Here is a 17,142-nt window from a genome sequence, read left to right as displayed (position 1 = left end):
TTGAACTTTCTACTTCTTTATGGATCATTTCAGTCTTTATAGTGAAACTATTTATTGATAAGCCTAAATAAGATTCTATGCAGTTAACATATAAAGTGATAAAATCAGAGCAAAGCATCTGAAATATGAAAATTATTTAAGCATTTAAGTTGTGTAAGAAATCCTTTCTCTTTACTATTTTATTTAAGATACCTCAGATGAAAACTGTTTCAGCGTGTACCATTTTTGCAAAGGCAATGCGTACGAGTATACTTACCTTACACCAGTAGAATGTCAATACATCAAAACTGCAGTGTAGGGAGACCTGAGCTAACCCAGCTACCACAAGGAATATTTACAGACAATAACAGTGAAAGAAGATGACTTGTAGTACTCCCCACATTACTGATGCTAAACCGTTTCTGGTACCATACACAGTCATTTTCTAACTACTGTACCTCTACTGTGCACCATATTATGCAGTGTAAGCAGATGCTAAGGAAATGCAGTGCCTCAAACCAGGTAAAACCATGGAAGTAACTATCTCTGAACAACGTATGATGATGATTATGATGATTTTTAAAACCTATATAGTTACTACCTCTTATACAAAAGAAAACAGCACATCACAAACTGATGACACCACACAAGAGAACTCCCTGCTACTATTATTAACACAACCCTAGAAATACACAAGAGCAATCCAGAAAGACAAGCACAAAAGCAAGAGATTATTCAAATACTTACTACAGCTTTAACAAATACTGCTTATTTGGGGATTCAGGAATACAGATACCAGATTTCTATTATTATGAATACAGAACCTTGATTCGAATTGCAAAAATTTTAGAACCCTTAAAACATGCAACTGATTCTTAAAGATCACCTCTGCATTCCTCTAAACAAAAGTTACTCCTATACTGCACTAATTCTTCTGCTGGACTGCTACTGAATCACAAATGTTAGTTAATCATTTAACTCACCTGGCCTGGCTGGGGGGATAAACAATTAACAACCTCCTCCAGCATCACTGGTATGTGCAATCTTCCACAATCATTGTTCTCCGTACTTTGAGGCAACTCTTTAGGTTCATATTTCTGGATGGTTTGTTCCTTTAACTCACAGTCCGACAGCTTTTTTGCTGAAGAATGGATCTTCCTGGCCAAAATAGCCACTTCTATTGAAGTCAGCTTTAAGCTGCTCAAAACCAAAGATTTGTAAACTTGGCACAGACGATGAGATAACATTTTGGAGTTGATCAACCTAGAAAAACAGTAGATGTCAGGAACTACTCCGAAACAGATACTTAAAACAGTAGGTTTGTTTAAAAAACAAAGTGGAAATGGTGTAAGTAAAGCATTACACAGTCCTAAATGGGCAGTTCTAAATGAGAATGTCTTACTTTAACTTATTTCATAAATTTCTATGTTATTTTGCCAATCAGTCATATTCAAGCAACAATGGTTTTCCTTTCATAAGAAATGCCTTCTTTTCCCTTACACTGGCAGGACTCTATCAATGTCCCAGAGACTTTAACATTAAATGACTAACAGCATCTGAGCAAACCAGAATAGTAACTTCACTTTCAGGTTGCACCCCTCCATTTTTCCAAAACTAGACATTTGCTCTGAGTAGCAGCACTCTGGTTGCCAAGTTCTCTGTATTTCTAGTTACAATGGGAATGATTACATCAAATACTACAACCAGATTTAAAACTGTGCTGTAATTTATTGTTACAGATATAGTAAATATGTGGGGTTTGTTATCATAGAATGGTTTGGGTTGGAAAGGACCTTAAGATCATCTAGTTTCAATCCCCCGCCATGGGCAGGGACACCTCACAGTAGACCATGTCATCCAAGGCTCTGTCCAACCTTGCACTGAACACTGCCAGGAATGGAGCATTCACCACTTCTTTGGGCAACCTGTGCCAGGGCCTCACCACCCTCACAGTAAATAACTTCTTCCTTATATCTAACCTGAACTTCCCCTGTTTAAGTTTGAACCTGTTACCTCTTGTCTTACCGCTACAATCCCTGTATTACATCTCAATACTTTAAACATATCCAGAGCTAAGAATGCTCCAGAGTAAAACTAACTGAAATAATACTCAAAACCCTGAGAAAACTGAAGTGTTTAGCTACGGTTTGTCTAACTACACGGAGAACTGCAGATTTTTTTCACTCTGTCTAAACCACTCCAGAACCAAGCCAGTAACCAACTAGTAGAAGGCTGCATAATTTAATTTCCATTAAAAAAAAAAAAAAAAAAAGTAAGAAAGTTTAACATAGGTGATAACATGGCTTTATTTGTAAGATCTCTGGATTTCTTCATGGAACTGAGACCTTCTGTAATACTGCATTGCATACCTCTCCCACCAGACAGCAAACTTGCAAACTTTGACATAAAAGCATTTGAAGCATTTGAAGAAGTGCCACCCTACATTTATACTATTAGCCAAAGGGCAATCTTATGTTAACTAACAAATTGTTATGTGCTTTAGTTTACCAAACCAGAGGGTTCACATGTTATTTTGCCTGTGTAAATAAGATCACGGAAAGTTATCTCACAACAATTTAAGTCCCAGCTTTTAGATTCAGGAGAAAATACCAAGGGGAGGAAAACACTGATCCTTCACCTTAAATCTGAAAGCGTGTGTCACTCTAGATAACCTCTCACAGACATAACACAGGTCCAAGGTTCTCCAAGGAACTGCAATACCTCCACAGAAAACATGAGCAGAATGAACACCACCACCCACCCAACTCCCACTGCCCTACATTGCTGGAAGGAACACCCAACAAGTGGTGTTAACACAAGGAGGACACTGCTTTCAACCAGCCTCAGCCTACACAACCGAAGGATTTGTTTCTCCTTACAAGTCAGCAAAACCGCATTACTTTCTTACAGCACTTTAAGTTACTTTCTTAAGGGGCATTCGGGCAGAGCTTGAGGCTGGACTTGCATCGAGCGTGACTGACAAAAACGGGACTCTGCAGGGATTCTTCCTCAGAGATGACTGTAGAAGCGGCACTCCATCCGCACCCCGGCCAGGGCACCCCGGGTCCCCAGCACCACACCGGAGAAAAAAGCCAGGACACAAAAGGGACCTTGTGTACGGCACAAGAACCGCCCGCCCTACCAGGCCTGGAAAAAACCCTCACAGCGGACTAGGCCGCTGCCCCTCCACACCCCTCGCCGCAGCCCTCTCTGCTCCTCACAGAACTTTCGCTCTCCCTTAAGATTCAAAAAGGCTGGAAACCGAGCAACTTCCACTTCGCCTTCACGCCAGCAGAGCCACTGCCAACAGCAACCACCCGCAGCCCCTACGGGAAAAGGCTAAGCCCCAGGGTCCGCACACCCACACGGGGCATTACCGAGCTACCCGCCCCGGCAGCGACTACGCCACAAAGTACCAGGCCCCAAAGCACACCGACCAACGCGCTTACCATCGACGCCGTCGCGCTGCGAGCGTCACGAGAGCGACGGCCAATGAGGAGGCGGGGAGGGGCGGGACGCCTGTGTTTGAATTCGGCGGGAGCCGGGAGCGGCCGTTGCTGCGCTGCAGGGTTGAGGTGAGTGGTGGCCGGGGCGGGGGTCGGGACCATCCGTTTCTCCTTCTTTGGCTGAGGTGAGGAGTTGATCCGGTGGCGCAGGCCAGGGGAGGGCTGTTTGTGGTGGGTTGAGAGCGCCTGGCGGGGCTGTGCCGCGCTTGCCTGTTTCTGGGCGTTTTGTCCGGTTTGTGGCTTTGTTTTCCGGTGTGTTCCAGTCAACCCAGTGTTTGTGAGGTGACTTGTCTGAAAGAGGGGGCGGCTTGCCTTGAAGCTGCAAAAGCGTTATCAAGACTCTACTACAGAGTCGCTGTATGGTGTTAGGAGTGGCCAACTTTCAGCTGTCAGTTATGATGGCCTATTAAAAGGAAGCTCTAATTTGACTTATGTAGAGAGTGTTTTTGTATTCTTTGTGAATTATGTTAACATGAATCCCACTTTAACTGTTTCTTTAAACCCACGTCCAATGCGAGTAAACCAATAGACCAGGGAAAGTAGATAGGCAGTTACTGATTTTTATTTAAGGACAAAAAAAAAAAAACCAAGCAACATAACACTTCCTTTAGCGTATGGAAACCTGGTGGCATATCTGCAACCTTGCTCTCAAATGAAGGAAAGACTGTAGATGTTTTACGAGTTCAGATTATTGAAATAAGTTTAAGAATTTGGATAGAGCCTTGGGTGACATGGTTTAGTGTGAGGTGTCCCTGCCCATGGCAAGGGAGCTGGAACTAGATGATCTTAAGGTCCTTTCCAATCCTAACCTATGATTCTAATTTCTCGGAGAAATGCTAATTCATTTTCTTAAAGCGGTGCTGAATTGGATCATCTTTTCAGGCCAGTTACAGTGCTTTTGAAAGGGCTAGCTAACAGAGAGAAGGGGAGATGTAGCACAAGCGCAAGATGCTAGTCCTATTTAAAAGCACGGACTATTCAAAAGATTATACTTGAAATGTAAAGTCTTTCCAGCTTTGTTTTTTTGTTTGGTTTTGCTTTTGTTTTGGTTTGTTTTTGGTTTGTTTTGGTTTGGTTTTGTTTCATTTTGTTTTGGTTTTTGTTTGTTGCAGGAAAGATTCAGCTGCTTGATCTGAAAGAGTCCTGGAAGCAAAGAAGAGGGACTAAAGGGATGTTATGTCTGCTACTAAGGAAGAAGATGTCTGTAATCATGTCAAAGTGGTGGTCCGTGTCCGTCCAGAGTCTCAAAAGGAAAAAGACAGCAACTTTACCAAGGTCGTTCATGTTGTTGACCAGCATATATTGGTCTTTGATCCAAAGGAAGAAGAAGTTAGCTTTTTTCACGGAAAGAAAATGACCCATAGGGATATTAATAAAAGACAAAAGAAAGACCTGAAATTCGTGTTTGATGCTGTTTTTGCGGAAAGCTCAACCCAGTTGGAAGTTTTTGAGCATACTACCAAAAGCGTGATCGATGGCTTCTTAAATGGATATAACTGCACAGGTAACTTTACTGTTTATCATCTGCAGTTCAAAAACTTTACAGAATTCCTCCAAGTTCCTACCATTGTTTCTGATGGCTGCAGGGGCCTTAAGAGAGGCTGAGATGTAAAGAATAGAAAGATTTTTATTTGAATTTATGGATATGAGAGGCTGACTTTTTTGCCTGTGGAAGCTGTATTTGGAAAATTACTTCATGTTAGGACTGTAATACACTTTAGAATTTTATTGGATATATGCTTGCTTATGAAGGGATCTCTCTGTAAAGAGTTACTCAACCAGAAGCAGCTGTGTCACTGCCTGCTTTCTGGATTCTCTTTAAGAGCTTGGTTCTTTTAATTGGCAAATGGAGTGTGGTGGAGAAATGAAATAACCTACCTGCAATAAGCTGATAGCTTAGGATTCAGGGAGAAAGCAAAGTTTCATGGTAAATTGCCAGTGAATAAATTTTGAACTGAAAATTGAAAAGTAAATGCAATTTTCTTTTTTTAATAGTTTTCTAATTATAGCTGTAAAAGATGAAGCCTAAGTAAGAAACTTGATCAGTTTATGCGGATAGCTCTGCAGAACAACAGAGGTCTGGGGATGTCCATTTGGTTTGTGTTCCTGATTAGCTTACTGGTATAAAGTGTGTCTCTTCATTGTGTTGTTCTGTGAAACTTCAGTGCTTGCATATGGTGCAACGGGAGCTGGAAAGACTCATACGATGCTGGGTTCCCCTGAAAATCCTGGTGTGATGTATTTAACCATGATGGCACTTTATAATTCCATGGATGAAATAAAAGAAGATAAAATATGCAATATTGCTGTCTCTTATTTAGAGGTGAGCTCTTGTATTTGGTATGTTGCTTTTAAGAAAGCGTATTTTAAGGAAAAAAGCTGGGTTTGCCTATCTTCAGCCCATTCTGGGACTTTACAAAATGTGTCTGATAGGAATGAAGCTAAACTGTGCTGCACAAATTTGGTGTTATTCATGAGCACCTGTTGCTGGTTTACAGAATGCTGTCCAAAAAGAACTATCTCTTCTGATATCTTCACTGAGCATTCTAATGACTTTTGTTTTTCTGATCAGTTACATCCCTCTGAACTTCTGTTGATGTGTAAAAGAAAACTCTTTTCAGGGTTATATTTAACAATATAACTTAACAGTAAAGTCCTATAAGCCCTGTGAGGTCACACAACAAAGTATCTAATCCCTTTTTGATGGTGTTTTTCAAAGTTTTTTGTTTATTCATTTGAGATACAGAGCAACTGCTTGAATTAGAGCTGATATGTCAATGGTTAGCTCTTTACAAATATTCCGTTTGTTCTTTGTCATCTCTCCCCAACTTTTTTGCATCACAGTTCTGTTTTTACAAGTAGCTTTCTTGGCACTGCTGTCAAGTAGTAGTAGTGAAATTGTTAGCTTCTAGCCCCCTCAAAGGCTTAATGGAAGAGAAGTTAGTATGACAGGTGGGGAGGGAGAGAAGGAGGAGGGAACAGTTTGCTTTGCCATGTGCTATTTCAAGTGCTTCCACAGACCAAGTAATAAAGTATTTAAGAAGTTTAACAGATTTATATAGGGATTAAGAGGTCTTGCTGAAGTTTATGGATTATAAAATGTAATAAAGGTTTATGCTTTCTGCAAAAGTGGGGGGGTTTTGTAAATTAAAATTTCTTTTTTTTTTTTTTTTTAATAAAGAACAATTATTTACTAGGAAAGAGTGGCTCCCACTTCAACAGCTAAAAAAAATCATGCCAATTAAATTAATTGAATATTTCAAGCTCAGTATAGGAGAGCTCTTTGGGAAAATTGCTACAGAATGAGTTTGTTATTTTGTCTTAAAGAAGTGTTAAAAAGACTGTGTTGATTTCTGGTTAAATTTAATCCTTTCAAGTGTGGCAGGACAGTTATATTAAAAGATTTTCAATTCCCTTTCAAAGGTCTACAATGAACAGATCCGTGATCTGCTGGTGAACTCAGGACCTCTGGCTGTTTGTGAAGATACCCAGAAAGGGGTGGTAGTTCAAGGGCTAACGCTACATCAGGTATGTAAATAGATGTTGAAATTCAGGGTGCTTCACAGTGTATTTGAGAAAATGGGTAGGATCCCATTGCTCTGTGGAAGTTGTGTCCAACTAAGTGATTTCCTAGTGGGCTTTTTTCCTGGCCATAATTGCCAATACCTTAGTAACTTGCAAACATAAGTAATGATTCAAAAGCATGTTGTGGGAAAAAAAGTGCTGATATTGAATACAGATAGACAAAAGTATTCATTGCTCATTATCAAATGGGTACCATTGGTTGGATGCTTACTTTCAAGTTATGGATTTTTTGCTAAAACATCTTAGCATTTGTTCAAGAAATTTACGGCCTTCAGTGCCATCTTCAAGTATTCTACACCCTTGCAATGTCTTAGTGTTGGTTTTGTTTTTAAATAGCCTTGTTTGATAAGTTTCATATTAAATTGCCTTTCCAGGCCAGTGTAGCAATTCTTTGTCTAAGTCAGTGGCAGAACCTGAAAATCAACTCTGGACCTATTTTCCTGCAGCCTTTTAGCGTGTGTTACATGCTATGTAGCTTCCAGCTTTTGTGTACAGGGAATAATGATTCAAGAGGAAACTGTTATTAGGTTGGCTCACTCTGTAAACACAGTCCTTCCCAAAACTTGAGTCTCCTGAGGAAAAATTGAGTATACTATTGTTTAATGCATTAGTGCAATAAAAATTATGTCAATCATTCTTAAGTAAGGCTTCTTATAGCAATGGAGAACTTTAGCAGATTTGTTTGAATTCTTCACTAAAAAAAATCTCTGATTTTAAAGTGCTTGCTTTTCTCAGTTAAATAGCAGTAAGGTACAAATGGTGAAGTACTTCAAATTCAAAACAGAAAATTTTTCTTAGTTTTAGGTAACTAAAATTTCAAGTTCTTCTATTTTTCTGAAGGTGAATATTAATGTCTTTTAGATCAGTGTAGAATTTCTTACAGTTGACTAAAAGTGCATTTATCTTGTACTCTACCCATAAAGCCTAAATCAGCAGAGGAAATCCTTCGAATGTTGGATTATGGAAATAACAATAGAACACAGCACCCCACAGATGTAAATGCCTCCTCTTCCCGGTCCCATGCTGTCTTTCAGGTAAGATGAGACAGTAGATGTACAGTGGTCATTACTGTGAGTTGTAGGTTTTAATTAAAGCTGAATGCAATGGAAGCATTTTGGTCTTTTTTTAAACTAACTGTTGAAACTCAGGGTTAGAGAATAAAATTTTCCAGTTTCTTGTTCTTTTTGACTCATTCCTTGTAAATATGTAAAGATTCATAGTGATTTCACTGAATTAATCTATTCTAGTGTAAATATCTCTAGTTCCAATCGATTGAACTAATATTACTTCAAAGAAATAGCTTTTCTGGAAAGCTGTAATCTTGAACTTTGAATGTACTTCCATATCGCAATCTTATAAGCTGAAAGTTGATGGGGTTTTGGTCTTAGTTTGGGGGGGTTTTAATGCTTTCTGTTTAATGAAACCATGAATGCTTATTAGTTTCATTCCATTGCTCAGCATTTTTCTAGGAAAAATATTTTACATACTGAAGTTATATGTCTTACTATGAACTGAGAATCTGAAGTAGCACTTTCTCATTCCATTTACTTTGGAGAATGTTGATTTTTATACTAAAATTATTTCTTACTGTTTCTGTATGTACCAAATTTTAGAACAATTAAAGCAGTATATGTTCTCTGAAAATATCTCCATACACATACTTGTGTCATCAAAATGAAATGCTGATTTTTAGTTTCCATCTATAAGAGTTTTAAATCTGTTGTAGAAATCTGCTAAAACTTAAGACTTCTCCAAAGATTATTTCTATTTGATAACCACCACCTTATCCTTCTGACTCCTCTTACATGCAACCTGTGATGCTTTCCAAAAATAGTATTTAAAAAGCAGCTTTGTTAACTAAACTTCCTTTACTGCTGTTCCTAGTGCATACTACAAAGCACATTATCTTGGCTAATTAAATGTTACGATTCTGGATTGCAAAATAGTAAAATAAATTTGTATTCCAAGGAGGTGGTTGGTGACAGCCAGCATGGCTTCACTAAGGGGAAATCCTGCCTGACCAATTTGGTGGCCTTCTATGATGGGGCTACAAAACTGATGGACAGAGGCAGAGCAGCTGACGTCATCTACCTGGACTTGTGCAAAGCATTCGACACTGTCCCACACAACATCCTTGTCTCTAAATTGGAGAGACATCAATTTGATGGGTGGACCACTTGGGGGATAAAGAACTGGCTGGATGGTCACACGCAAAGAGTTGTGGTCAATGGCTCGATGTCCAGCTGGAGGCCGGTAACAAGTGGTGTCCCTCAGGGATTGGTGTTGGGACCGGTCTTGTTCAACATCTTTGTCGGTGACGTGGACAGTGGGATTGAGTGCGCCCTCAGCAAGTTTGCTGATGACACCAAGCTGTGTGGTTCAGTTGATACACTGGAGGGAAGGAATGCCATCCAGAGGGACCTTGACATGCTTGTGAGGTGGGCTGATGCCAACCTTATGAAATTTAACCATGCCAAGTGCAAGGTCCTACACCTGGGTCAGGGCAATCCCAGGCACAGTTACAGGTTGGGCAGAGAAGAGATTCAGAACAGCCCTGCAGAGAAGGACCTGGGGGTGTTGGTCGATGAGAAAATGAACATGAGCCGGATTCAGTGTGCGCTCGCAGCCCAGAAAGCCAACGGTATCCTGGGCTGCTCCAAGAGGAGCGTGACCAGCAGGTCGGAGGTGATCCTGCCCCTCTACTCTGTTCTTGTGAGACCTCACTTGGAGTATTGTGTGCAGTTGTGGTGTCCTCAACATAAAAAGGACATGGAACTGTTGGAACAAGTCCAGAGGAGGGCCACGAGGATGATCAGGGAACTGGAGCACCTCCCGTATGAAGAGAGGCTGAGAAAGTTGGGGCTGTTCAGCCTGGAGAAGAGAAGGCTGCGTGGAGACCTCATAGCAGCCTTCCAGTATTTGAAGGGAACCTACAGGGATGCTGGGGATGGACTCTTCATCAGGGACTGTAGTGACAGGGAAAGGGGTAACAGGTTCAAACTTAAACAGGGGAAGTTTAGATTGGATATAAGGAAGAAATTCTTTACTGAGAGGGTGGTGAGGCACTGGAATGGGTTGCCCAGGGAGGTTGTGAATGCTCCATCCTTGGCGGTGTTCAAGGCCAGGGTGGATGAGGCCTTGAGTGATATGGTTTAGTGTGGGGTGTCCCTGCCCATGGCAGAGGGGTTGGAACTAGATGATCTTAAGATCCTTTCCAACCCTAACTATTCTATGATTCTATGAATTACAGATAAGAACTGCCTAACAGTGAAACAGTTTAACTGTGCCTGCAGACTTAAACAATGCTTAATAACTGTAGGCAAAAGTTTGTATTTTGACATAGATGATGGCAGTGCAATTAGCTGTAAAATTACCATGCCTGAGCTCTACTGTCAAGATTTATGAGAAATGGTTGAAAACAGGCAGTATATGTCTTAAATTGATCTCATGGTAGATACACAAACTTGTTAACAAACGTTGCACGTGCACCAAAAAACTATACTGACAAAATTACTATACCTATTATCTTATTACAATTTTGTTTGAATGTTTGACAAAATAAAATGAATGGTATTTATGCTTTTTTTAAAAAATTATAATTTGAAACTATTTCCAGCTTGCAGACATGAAAATTAAAGCAAATATGAATGCTTGCGATGAGAGGATTGTTTTCTTTCTGGCAATACAAGTAAAAATGTAATGAAAAGAAACATCCTCTTGTATTTACATATTGTAGGAACAGCAAATACATAATTTTTGTGTGTGTGTATATATATATATATGAATATATTTGGGATGCAGCCTTGTTTGCCATGCACTGAATGAAAGATGTTATGCTCAATGGTTTTGTAAATGCTTTTCATTTTATGTTCTAAAATGAACAAGCTTTGGGTTTTTTATTTGTGTGCATATTAGATACACACTATGAACTGGTGTGTTGCATGACAATTTACTAATAACAATCATTTGGTTATGAAATACTGTTACAGTAAGCATCTGACTTTAAAGAGCAAGAAGAGTATGCTTTTGTAACTCATAATATTAAGTCCTGAATGATTTTTCTCTGGTTTCATTGTTGTTGATAATAGAATTATTAAGATATTTAAGCTAGTGTAAACATTTGTGTCTTTGAGCTTGAGATGAGAGACAAAGTTATTTTTGGACTAATCTCTTCATGTTCTTTGTTCTTCTGTGTCCCTGTAACAGTAGTGGCAGCAAAGTACCCTTGAGTGTGTGAAGTGCACTGGCTGTCTTTTAGGCAGTCTCCATACACAGCTGCAGTCAGTTAAATGGCATGCTTGATTGACCTTGATTTCATGGACAAATATCTAGGGTTTACAACTTGTTCATGAAGCAAAGGACCTTTCAATATAAAGGATAGGCATTGCCATGTCATGGTGAGAAGCTTGTTCTGCTCTGTACTCAGCATTCAGTCTCAGTGCACAGTTCATTCACCAAAACTGTCAGACTGATTTTGTTGAAGAATGCTACAGTTGGCAAAACCTTTTTCTGGTGTGCTTTGCAGTATTCCTAATCCAGTTATTCCTGTCATGAGGTAATCCTGAATGTTTGTTCATCTTTTGAGATGGTCTACCTGTCAATCAGGATATTTAATTGCTTTTGCTTAAGTTATATTTTCTGCCAAGTGCACAAAGTATTAGTAAAAGTAATGATTACTTTTGTTAAACAATTGTATTTTGAATGTGTGATTTGTACAAATATCTACTAATATGTTGTGTTCTCAGAGATAAACAAGTTCAGCCTTTGAATAATAGCATACTTCAGAGGGAATGGGTTTTAAGCCTTTTTCACAAAAGTGACTTTATGCTTGAGAGGAGAGGATTAATCATTTATCTAGAAAAATGTGTACATAAATGTTTAATAGAAATGCTGCATCTGCATGTGGCACTTGAAAGGAATATTACTGTTGCTAACTAGGTAGGTCCATTGAATGCACTGGAAGCTTAACAGATGTTAATTAGTGTGTACTCATTTAGCAAATTCACAACCATACACTTTTAAAGTGGGTTCTTAAATACTCCATCTACTTGATGCAATTAGTGGTGGCATCTGTAAGAAGTAATTACAAACTAGTCAATTAGTGCTAAAAATAACTGCTTGTGTCAGTTTCTATTTCCACTAATTTGTGGCATTTAGCAAAACGTGTCTTACCTGCTTATTATTTATTTTATTGCCTCTTTGCTTCCACAGGTACAACTTATGAGAAATACCTATTGCTGTCTTGATTCCTCTTCATTTTTAAGTTTTCTGTTATTTTCAGAGTTGCTTTTGTTTGTAGAGGTGTGTTCATTTGTTTTATGCTGGAGATGATTTTTGTTGTTTGCTTTATTGGAGCAGGATGTTTTCTGGGACTGACTCAAAACAGTAGAAGTCTTGTCCCAGGACATTCTGAGCTGATTTTTGCATTACTGTACCATCTGTCTTAGGTTTGAAACATCTATCTAGGTCAGGCAATTACTGCATTTGAAAGTAAAATCCCAATTGCCACACTGTTTTATTGAAAATGTTTTGCTGATGGACAGAGGAGTGGGAAAGTTCCTGCTTTGGGGCATCTCCTGTGTCTTTTGAATTTTTATAAAAGATGTGCTGTACAGCATAGTTTGGCTGTCACTCCACTTTACTTCACTAATGATAGTTACTGGGTTCTTGTAGAACGTTAGTTAGCTGGAAATAGCTACTTTACCAAGGTAAGTACCGGGGAGTAGTGCATTTCTTATTTCTTTTTGTGTATTGAACTAGAAATAGAACCTACTTGTACTGTTTGATAGCGAACCACATCTATTTGATATAGGTATTTAGTGGCAAATTATGAGAATTTTATTCGCTCCCAATATTAGCAAATTTTTTGGATGTTATAAATTGCTGTGAAGATTTCACTACTCATGTAGAACACTTAAAACTGCAGAACTGGTGAGACATTGTCTTTATTTGTCAATTCCTTTACATGTATGGCAACTCTTTCCCAACTCACTGTCTCAAAGTGCATTAATGAAACTGTCAGTAACCATTAGCCTTGCAAATGGCAAGGCAGTCAATACAAAAGAAGGGGGAATTTCTAGAGAATCCTGAGCAAGTAAAAGCCATGTAAGGATAACAGCAATTCTTCTTATTGACTATGTTATCATGCTTTGCCTACTTGTTCATAAACATGAGGAAAGAATATCTTCACTAGCAGAAGGAAGCAAAAGCATTTACTTTATATATGTCCTGTACCATGCAAATTTCAGGAAAGAAGGGGTAAGGGAGAACAGCTTTCCAGAAGGGCTTGGAGTAATATGTGTGTTCACAGCAGTAAATGAGTATTGTTCCCTTATTAGTGGTAGTTACAGTTAAGTCTAAATCACTGAAAGTCCAGCCTTTTTCCTGGTCTGTCCCTATCCATATATCTTGTCATACTCTTAAAGGTGCCTTGAAAAAATTAAGACCTTTTTCAGTTTGAAGTGAAATAGTGTGTTATACATCTTGAGTGCTGAGGAATTGAGGGCTGTTTTAGCTATGAAATTCATTTGAAGCCCTCCAATCTTTGCCGGTCTGGTAAGCCCTGGCCTAGTTGCTTGCTTAATCCTCTGCAGCAAAAGAGAGGAGAGGGAAATAACCTGTTTTACTTAAGTGAAGGGGCTGGAGGGGGAAGCACTTACTTCCCACTGGCAGACTTATATCCAGCCAGTCCTCAAGCAGTGGGTACTGTGGAGAAACTAATAAAGCTAGAGCAAAAGCTAAACACTGGTGTGCCACCAGAACTGTTGGGGTCACAAATATGAAAGTACCATACAGTCTGCTATGTTAAAAATTAACCAAATCCAGAGCAGCCTGCTTCTTTTTCCTTACTAATAGCTGAAGCTGGCAAGTTTAAGGGATCAGTGTCAGAAACGGATTCACTATTTCCCATTAGGCCAAACTGCCTATTGGTGTTAGAGGTATACTGAAAGGTTTAACTTGGATTCTGAGAAGGATGCCAATATTGCTGAAAAGTTATTACACCATGAAATGAAGTTATTACTTAGAGTAACAAGACTCATTAGTTGTTACTTTTTAAATATGTTCTTTTTTTTTTATTGTAGATTTATCTAAGGCAGCAAGATAAACCAGCCAGTATCAACCAAAATGTTCGTATCGCCAAAATGACTCTCATTGACCTGGCAGGATCTGAACGTGCCAGTGTGACAAATGCCAAGGGGGCCCGTTTTAGAGAAGGAGCAAATATTAACCGCTCCCTGCTAGCTCTGGGAAATGTCATTAATGCCTTGGCAGATCCAAAGGTATGTGCTTCTTTTCCATCCAGTTCTCACCTCCTAGTGTTCTGAAAATACTCTGAAAAATGGTAAGCTTTCATTGACTTTAGTTCACAGTACCAATGGGAGAGTTCTCAAAAGTAGTGTGCAGCCACCTAAGGATAGTGTCAAAGATAAATGTACCTCCTTTTCTTAACCACATTTTTCAAAATCAAGCATGTGTAGAGAAGGTTTCATGAGGAGTATATAGCCTTATTAAGGCAAAGACTTTTCTGGAAGTTTATGCCCTTTAATCTTAGGAGAGGAAGCTCTTAGAAGAGAAAGCACCTATCCAAACTTGGATAGGTGTTGCATGCATCCATACACCCACACTCACTGCCTTTTCCCCCCTGTTCCATTCACAGTAGTGAATTAGTCTTGTCAACTAGCTCACTAACTCAAGGGAAGGAGTGGGAACAGTTGTGCGGAAGAAGGACAAAACCTCCTGAACTTTAGCCAAAGACAAGTCCATTGCCTTACAGCTACACCTTTTTTGTTCTCTCATCATCATCTTGTTGGAGTAGGAGGCAGAATTTGAAATCTGTATGTGGACCAAAAGTGAGCTTCTTGATGTTGACTTACTTGGTGCAGGACTGGGGTAGTAATGATCTAACTGGGATACTGTGAGATGAAGATTCTGTATAAATGATTGGAGGAAAAAAAAAAACCAAAAAAAAAAAAAAAAACCCAAAAAAAAACCAAAAAAAAAAAAAAAAAACCCAAACAAAAAAACCTTCACAAACCCTACTTTGGATTGTCTGGAAAGATTGTGTCATCTCCATCCTTTAAAATAGTCAAAACCTGAGCTGTCATAAACCTTGGCAGCTTACAGTAAGTAACCATGCTTTGAGCAGAGGGATTGGGCTAAATGGATTTTGAGAGGTCCTTCCCAACCTCCATTTTTCTGTGAACTGTAAGTGGTTTAATGTAGTCTGCCTTTCCTGTTAGTTGCCCACATCACAAAAATAGTTATGTATCTGGGCATCAGAAAGAAACCTGGCTAACACAGCTGACTAACCCAGAAATTGCATATCAACTTTCTTTTTAGAGTAAGAAACAGCACATTCCTTATCGAAACAGCAAGCTCACTCGCTTATTGAAAGATTCTCTTGGAGGAAACTGCCGAACAATAATGATAGCTGCCATTAGTCCATCATCTATGTTCTATGATGATACATATAATACTCTTAAGTATGCAAACAGAGCAAAGAATATAAAGTCTTCGGTGAGTATGTTGGTATTTATTGATCCATCAAAGTATAACAAAATAGTATTGAGGGAGTTATTTCTTTTAAAAGATCTTTTAAAAGATTGCAATTACCTTCACTTCTGCCCTAATATTTTGTTCTGTTAGCTCATGTTTATTACACTTAACTTACTCAGATGAGTGAGAAATGGAGGTACTAGTTCTGGCCTGAAAGCCACATAGCTTCATTAGTAGGATGATGCTGCCAGTTTGGAAGTTTGTTTGTGAGCATCAATTTTAGAAATAATTCTTAGCTGGTAGAATTCGCACCCAGTTTTAGTATCTTACTACTTTCTCAGAGAACTGTAAAGCATATTAAAGAAATGTCTAAGCAGTTGTGCAAGAGCCAGTCCAGGTTTGTTACAGGTAGAATTCAGCTGGAGCCACAAAGCTTAATGAGATTATATTGATGCATGAAAAGCTACTGGAGTGACCTGTCATCTCCTCTCCATTTTTTCTATAATCCTTTGTAGTGTTTCTCCTAATTTCTTCCATGTAATACGGGTTGACTGTAGTTTCCACGTGTTGCAAATATAAAGATAGTTTTTATAAGAAAAGGCAGAAGATAAGACATAAAATAGTAAAACTAATCTGAACAAGTGCAAAATGTGCGTGCACATATAAATAACTTTTTATTGTTCTGTTGAGGGAAATGGTCGTGGGAGTGCAACAGGTGACTCCAGAAGCTAGGGGTCATTTTTATTGTGCAAATGAGGATTTTATTCACCCCTTTCTTCATAATACAGTACAAGTATAATTATGTAGTACTTACAGACAATGTATTTATTATGCAGGAAAACATGAAGGAGCCTTCTTAAATTCTAACTTGTTCCTTTTCTTTAACAGTTGAAGAGCAATGTAGTTAGTTTGGACAGTCACATAAGCCAGTATGTTAAAATTTGCGATGAACAAAAGAAAGAGGTATGTTTAAAAAAAAAAACAAACAAAAAAAACCCCACTATTGTTACAAATGTGAAAGATTAATTGTTATAACTTTGAATAAAAACCACGAGTACATATTTATGGGATTAAACCTATATGTCAGTATTGTCCTAAATCTGCTATATAGTCTGCAGGAGCAAGGTACTTTGTCCTCTAAGAATATTGCTTACTGACATTTGTGAAGCTTTTCAAGACGTAAGTTCAGAACAATAGTTTTACAAAAACATACCCATTATATTCCAACTAAAAGGTACCTTTTTTGGTTTAGATCCTAATGTTAAAAGAGAAACTGAGAGAATATGAAGAAAAGCAAGGAAGCATTCCTGGAAATCCTGATGCTGCAATACTTCCAACCAACCAACAAGTGATAATACAAAGGTAAGTGAATCAGATGACAACCTTGCTTCAAAATTGGAGTTTGCATAACTTGTAAAAGCATTTGTAAAACAACTTTCTATTATAGGTTTCCTCATTTTTAGCATTGCTTTACTTAGGCTAGGTGTGGCTTTGCATAATTTATCACTTCTTTATAGAACAGCTTGGTGGTGGATTTAAAAGAAAGCAAATAATGTATACTTGAAATATCCTGATA

At 38.7% G+C, this 17,142-nt stretch overlaps 2 protein-coding genes across 5 annotated transcripts in view; one reads left to right on the top strand and one right to left on the bottom strand.

Annotated features, from left to right (window-relative positions):
- The window catches only part of METTL15 (methyltransferase 15, mitochondrial 12S rRNA N4-cytidine), a 102,498-nt gene extending 99,111 nt beyond the window's left edge, over positions 1-3,387 (bottom strand). For 3 of the 4 annotated variants that reach the window (XM_080618049.1, XM_080618052.1, XM_080618051.1), the window contains exons 1-2: positions 2,618-2,701; positions 963-1,242 (exon numbers count right to left, since the gene is read on the bottom strand). In XM_080618049.1, the coding sequence (XP_080474175.1) occupies positions 963-1,226 (264 nt within the window). In that variant the 5' untranslated portion in view covers positions 1,227-1,242; positions 2,618-2,701. Of the gene's footprint in view, positions 1-962; positions 1,243-2,617; positions 2,702-3,356 lie in introns of those variants that run through there. The other variant, XM_080618050.1, reaches the window with a different exon arrangement.
- A 762-nt stretch (positions 3,388-4,149) lies between these two features.
- Positions 4,150-17,142, top strand: part of KIF18A (kinesin family member 18A) — a gene marked incomplete at its 3' end in the record, with an annotated part of 35,890 nt that continues 22,897 nt past the window's right edge. Inside the window, exons 1-8 of the mRNA XM_080617638.1 lie at positions 4,150-4,989; positions 5,651-5,808; positions 6,909-7,013; positions 7,994-8,104; positions 14,153-14,350; positions 15,411-15,587; positions 16,455-16,529; positions 16,819-16,928. Coding sequence (XP_080473764.1) covers positions 4,662-4,989; positions 5,651-5,808; positions 6,909-7,013; positions 7,994-8,104; positions 14,153-14,350; positions 15,411-15,587; positions 16,455-16,529; positions 16,819-16,928 — 1,262 coding nt within the window. The 5' untranslated portion in view covers positions 4,150-4,661. The remainder of the gene's footprint in view (positions 4,990-5,650; positions 5,809-6,908; positions 7,014-7,993; positions 8,105-14,152; positions 14,351-15,410; positions 15,588-16,454; positions 16,530-16,818; positions 16,929-17,142) is intronic.

The sequence above is a fragment of the Psittacula echo genome (assembly GCF_963264785.1).
Source record: "Psittacula echo genome assembly, chromosome: 5".
Classification (NCBI taxonomy): domain Eukaryota; kingdom Metazoa; phylum Chordata; class Aves; order Psittaciformes; family Psittacidae; genus Psittacula; species Psittacula echo.
This window is presented reverse-complemented; position numbering and strand designations above follow the sequence as displayed.